General features: G+C 40.1%; 1 protein-coding gene across 1 annotated transcript in view; it reads left to right on the forward strand.

The window, feature by feature from the left end:
• NEK7 (NIMA related kinase 7) overlaps nucleotides 1–5,842 on the forward strand; it is a 92,736-nt gene extending 86,894 nt beyond the window's left edge. The window contains exon 9 of the mRNA XM_065883859.1: nucleotides 5,732–5,842. Within this exon, the coding sequence (XP_065739931.1) occupies nucleotides 5,732–5,842 (111 nt within the window). The remainder of the gene's footprint in view (nucleotides 1–5,731) is intronic.
• Nucleotides 5,843–6,563: the final 721 nt, after the last annotated feature.

The raw sequence follows: 6,563 nt of genomic DNA on the forward strand, positions 1-6,563 counted from the left end.
AGAATACCTTTCTCCATCCCCTCACTTTCAGTCTGTATGTGTCCCTAGGTCTGACGTGGGTCTCTTGTAGACAGCATATATATGGGTCTTATTTTTGTATCCATTCAGCCAGTCTGTGTCTTTTGGTTGGAGTGTTTAATCTGTTTATGTTCAGGGTAATTATTGACATGTATATCCTTATTGCCATTTTGTTAATTGTTTTGGGTTTGGTTTTGCAGGTCTTTTTTTCTTCCCTTCCTCTTTTGTTCTCTTCTTTTGTAATTTGATGACTAACTTTAGTGTTGTGTTTGGATTCCTTTTTGTTTTTGTGTGTGTGTATCTATTGTAGATTTTTGTTTTGTGGTTACCATGAAGTTTTGATATAGCAGTCTTTCTATAAACAGATTATTTTAAGTTGCTTGTCTTTTAATTTCAGATGCATTTCCAATATCCTGCATGTGTACCTCCTCATGATTGCTGGTTTTGATATATTTCTGTGTGGATGATTTCCTACCTTTACTGTATGTTTACCTTTACTGGTGAGCTTTTCCATTCATAATATTCTTGTTTCTAGTTGTGACCTTTTCTTTTCCTCCTAGAGAAGTTCCTTTAGCATTTGTTGCAAAGCTGGTCTGGTTGTGTTGGATTCTCTTAGCTTTTGCTTGTCTAAAAGCTTTTGACTTCTTTGTCAAATCTGAATGAGAGCCTTGCTGGGTAGTAGAGTATTCTTCTTTGTAGGTTCTTCCCTTTCATCATCTTAAATATATCATGCCACTCCCTTCTGGCCTGCAGAGTTTCTGTTGAAAAAATCAGCTGATAACCTTATGGGAGTTCTCTTGTATGTTGTTTTTTGCTTTTCCCTTCTTACTTTTAATATTTTTTTCTTTGTCTTTAATTTTTGTCAATTTGATTACTGCGTGTCCTGGCATGTTCCTCCTTGGGTTCATCCTGCCTGGGACTCTGCACTTCCTGGACTTGGGTGACTGTTTCCTTTAGCACTTCCTGGACTTGGGTGACTGTTTCCTTTACCATGTTAGGGAAGTTTTCAGCTAGAAGCTCTTGATATTTTCTCAGGTCCTTTCTCTCTCTCTCTTCTCCTTCTGAGACCCCTATAATGCAAATGTTGGTGCATTTAATGTTGTCCCAGAGGTCTCTTAGAGTGTCTTCATTTCTTTTCATTCTTTTCTCCTTATTCTGTTCTGCAGCAGTGATTTCCACCATTCTGTTTTCCAGGTTACTTATCTGTTCTTCTCCCTCAGTTACTCTGCTGTTGTTTCCTTCTAGCATATTTTTCATTTCAGTTATTGTTCATCTCTGTTTGTTTTTCTTTAGTTCTTTTAGGTCTTTGTTAAACATTTCTTATATCTTCTCAATCTGTGCCTCCATTCTTTTCCAAGATCTCGGATCATCTTTACTCTCATTGCTCTGAATTCTTTTTTGGGTTGATTTCCTATCTCCACTGAGTTTGTCTTCTGGGGTTCTATCTTGTTCCTTTTTCTGGGATATAGTCTACTGCCTTCTCATTTTGTCTTACTTTCTGTGACTGCAGTTTCCATTCTGCAGGCTGCAGGGTTATAGTTCTTCTTGTTTCTGCCGTCTGCCCCCCTAGTGGATGAGGCTATCTAAGAGGATTGTGCAGGCTTCCTGTGGGAGAGACTGGTTCCTGCCTGCTGGTGGGTGGAGCCTGGTCTTTACCTTCTGGTGGGCAGGGCCATGTCAAGGGGTGTGTTTAGCAGGCAGCTGTGGCTTCCGGAAGACTTTTCTGCTGATGGGTGGCGCTGTGGTCCCGCCCTGTTGGTCGTTTGGCCTGAAGCATCCCAGCGCTGGAGCCTATAGGCTGTTGGGTGGAGCCAGGTCTTGGTGAGAAAATGGTGGCCTTCAGGAGTGCTCATGCCAATGAGTACTTGGCAGAACTGCCGCTGTCAGTGTCTTTTTCCCCCACAGTGAGCCAAAGCCACCCCCGACCTTCGCAGGAGACCCTCCAATACCAGCAGGTGGGTCTGGCCCAGACTCATATGAGGTCACTGCTTTTTCCCTGGGTTCTGGTGCTCACGAGACCTTCTGTGTGCCTTCCAAGTGTGGAGTTTGTTTCCCCAGTCCTGTGGAATTCCTGCAATCAAACCCCACTGGCCTTCAAAGCCAGATGCTCTGGGGGTTCCTCCTCCCATTGCCAGACACCCAGGCTGGGGAGCCTGATGTGGGGCTCAGAACTTTCACTCCTCTGGGAAAACCTCTGTGATATAATTATTTCCAGTTTGTGTCTTGCCCACCTAGCGGGTATGGGATTTGATTTTATTGCGATTGCGCCCCTCCTTCTGCCTTGTTGTAGCTTCTTCCTTGTGTTTGGATGTAGGATATCTTTTTTGGTAGGTTCCAGAATTTTATCCTCAGTGCTTGTTCAGCAGTTGTGATTTTGGTGTTTTCATAAGACGAGGTGAGCTTACATCCTTCTACTCTGCCATCTCGTCTCCACCCCCCAGAAGAGTCTTTATGAGAAAATAAACCACGTATCTGAAGGAGATTGAGCCACATAAATGGGGAGGAAAAAGCACATGGTGGGTTGTTCTGGCTCCATCTGCTGAGGGGTTTCTGCTTCGCCTGGTGTCCCTGTGAAGCCTGTCCTTACGATGCTCATCCACCTCTCCACTTCCCTCACTCTTGGTCCCTTCCCCTTTCGATTACTTCTGGCTCTCGTCTTCCACCCAGGGAGCCAGATATACTGTCTCCTTCAGCTGCAATCCTCATGGCGGGAGCATGTGAGGGCCAAGCATTTTCCACAGTAGGTTGGAAAGTTCACCCTATTCTGAATTACTGTGCAGGAAAAGTGAGGTTTCTTGACTAGCCTGAAGGGTGCAGCAGTTTCATTCAGTCAAAAAATGGCTATTGCATCTGCTTGTATCTTGGTTAAATAGAATTAATTTTGGTACCACAGGTATCCTTTCTGCTTCTTTTATAATTTTCATCTCTAAACAAAATTTCTGACAACTAGGTGACGTGTTAGAAAACATTGTCTTTTTAAATATAAGTATCGTTATAGTTTTCTATATTGTGTATAACTGGGTGTATTTGTTTTTATTTTAATGGGTAAAATGCCAACCTCTTTCTGATTTAAATCTCTCTTAGATCACCATAGTAAGATGCCTTGTGTACGGCCATACCCCTTAGAATGTCGAGTACTATCCTCTGCACCACTGCAAAGAATAGAAATTGAAATCCTCAGACCCTCTCAGTGGGACTACCATTAACTGTCAGCGTTGTTGAACTTCTAGATGTGAAGTCGTATCATTAAACTTCATTCTGGTAGAATCATACAACCTAGGGGCTAGAGCTAGAAGAATCCTTATAGGTTATCTACTCCAGCCTCCTTTTTGAATAGATGAAGAAATAAACCTTGGGAGACAGTGCCTTACTTCAGGGCACAGGGCTGCAGGTGCCTTGAGCGAGCCCGGCTTCCACAGCCCCGTCCATCTCCTCCCCTCCTCTCCCCTCCCCTGGGGGCCTCCTTCCACACACCTTTCCAGCTGACTTTTCTCACTTCCTTGTCGCACTGTTAACAGACTCAGCCCACAGATTTTATCACCAGCTTCTGTTTCCTCCAGATGAAAAAAATCTTCGTGGTGGACGTTGAGGACTGTGAAGAAATTACAGTGATTTGATAATTTATGTGCTGTTATACTGGCGAGAAAGAGTTAATGCAAGTGTTCAGAATATCTGAATAATTTCAAAGACATACTTAAATACTAAAGAATCTGGTTCTTCCTCTTGATTTGGCTTGTCATCTGGCAAAGACCCAGATTACAAAGACGTGTGTTTTCGTAAACTATGGCAATAGAATTAAGAATAATTCTATATCCTTCACTCATTGGCTGTAGGATCAGATGGAAGGATATTTTAATTTGTCAAAATGTGTTTTCTGTGATGTATTGGGTTCTCCAAAAAGTGCCTTCAGTTTCTAAATAAAAATAAAAGACACATTTTTCATCTTCACCAACAACTTTATTAAACAACGTATTCACCTTTTTGTTCCACTACCTTCTGCCATTTTTCAGGCAACTTCATAATTCCATCTTCCCAAAACTTTTTATCTTTTTGAGCAAAGAACTGTTCCAGGTGCCTTTTACAGTCTTCCAGGGAATTGAAATTTTTTCCATTAAGAGAATTTTGTAAAGACAGAAATAAATGGCAATCCGAAGGTGCAATGTCTGGTGAATATGGTGGATGAATCAGAACTTTCCAGCCAAGCTGTAACAGTTTTCGCCTGGTCATCAAAGAAACATGCGGTCTTGCGTCATCCTGATGGAAGATTATGTGTTTTCTCTTGACTAATTCCAGACACTTTCTGTCGAGTGCTGCTTTCAGTTGGTCTAACTGGAAGCAGTACTTGTTGGAATTAATCATTTGCTTTTCCAGAAGGAGCTCATAATAGAGGACTCCCTTCCAATCCCACCCTATACACAACATCACCTTCTTTGGATAAACACTGGCCTTTGGTGTGGTTGGTGGTGCTTCATTTCACTTGCCCCATTGTATAGTATCCACTTTTCATTGCCCGTCACAATTTGTTTTAAAAATGGTATGTTTTCGTTACGTTTAAGTAGAGAATTGCATGTGGAAATACTGTCAAGAAGGTTTTTTTCACTTAACCTATGTGGAACCCAAACATCAAAGCAATTCACATAGCCAAGCTGGTGCAAATGATTTTCAGTGCTTGATTTGGATATTTTGAGTGTGTCGGCTATCCTCCCTCATGGTATAACATTGATTGTTCTCAATTAGTGTCTTGATTTGATCACTATCAACTTCAACTGGCCTACCCGACCATGGAGCATCATCCAGCAAGAAATCTCCAGCACCAAACTTCGCAGACCACTTTTGACACATTCAGTCAGTCACAAATATGCTGAAAATGTTGCTTTTTTCCTTCCACCCTCAATATTAAAATGGCTACAGAAAAATTTACCAACTTTGATAAGTCTTTTTTTAAATGCACGCTGATATGACAGGTGTCACATACAATCTAACAAAATTGTTTTGAATAAAGTTAAAGACAACTAAGTGCTACTAGAGCCATTTTATGCAAAAAACCAAATGAGCCTTTTGGCCAACCCAATAAATAAACCTCAGTCCTCTCATCTATAAAATGAGGATATAAATACTACTTCATACAGTTGAGAATTAGAATACTATTTGTTACTTAGTTTGCCTTTATTATTCTTAGTTTGGATTAGTGCTTTTACTTTAAAACTAATAAAAACTTTATATATATATGCAAATATATAAATTGGTTTATGATAAATGTATGTGATAGCCATTTATCCTAATTTCCTTGTATAAATTTAGATACATAGTAAGCTATTAAAATTTAAACTTACAATCAAGGCTGTTGTAGTAAACTTTAGATCAAATAAATGTATAGAGATCTTCAGTTAATTTGGAGACTTAGAGTTTAAAACTTACTGTCTTTCATGACTTCTGTCTTCTGATTAAACTTCTTTGAAAGATCATAAGATCATTGTAAAGCCTCTGATCATGGAGAATGCTCCATGCTTGACATTAACACTCACCAATGAATATGCTTCTTAGATCCTTCCACTAATTGTAAAGTCATTGACAGCGGTCACATATATTTCCAGCCAAATAAACATTTAGCAGAACACTTACCCTGTAAGTCTATAGCTGTTCAAAGTGTGTTCCTTGTTACTGTCCGACCAGAATGGTTTCCTGAAGCAGGTTGTCTTTTCTGTCTTTGCAGCTGCGGCAGTTGGTGAACATGTGCATCAACCCAGACCCAGAAAAGCGACCAGACATCACGTATGTGTACGACGTGGCCAAGAGGATGCATGCCTGCATGGCCAGCAGCTGAGCGCATGGACGGCGTGGAGGATGTAAGCAACCCAAGTTCAAGTATTTCTGTGCAAATCATACCTCCCTGTTCTTGGGTATTAAGACTAATATTTCAGAGCTAGTGTGCTTTGAATCCTTAACCAGTTTTCATCTAAGCTTCATTTTGTACCAATTTAAGTCATCACCTTCTTGCAAACCCCAGTGACTTTGGAATAATCAGATTGCGTGTTAGGAGAGCAAATGGAACATGATGGTTTTTAATGGCTAAAGATTTTTAGAATTATTTTGAGTTTTGTGCTGATAAGTCATGTTCAGATAGACTCTCAGTGCCAAATGTTGGCGGCTCGGCTTGGCCCCATTGGGACAGACGTGCATCCTGAGAAAGGTATCTGAACATGTGCCTTGTGTGCTGCTCTCCAGTCATTTATGGACATTTGAGATGAACCCAATTGTGAACTTTTGTGATTATTTTATTTTTAAAAGTTTGAAGTATGTGTTTTAGTTCTTAGCATTGTAGCTTTCAAATAGGATTCTTAAAGATAAATGTAGACATATGAACTATTTGAGAAGCCTTTAAAACTCTTATAGATTTAAAATAGCTTATACATTCAAAATGCAACTATTAAATGTGAAAAGATTTGGGGATAAAATGTGAGTCAGACACTGAAGAGTTTTCTGCTTTATTTTGTTTTATTTTAATATCTTTGAAATTCTCCTTGCATTAAAATGGTATAAATGAA

The sequence above is a fragment of the Phocoena phocoena genome, chromosome 1 (genome assembly GCF_963924675.1).
Source record: "Phocoena phocoena chromosome 1, mPhoPho1.1, whole genome shotgun sequence".
NCBI lineage: Eukaryota > Metazoa > Chordata > Mammalia > Artiodactyla > Phocoenidae > Phocoena > Phocoena phocoena.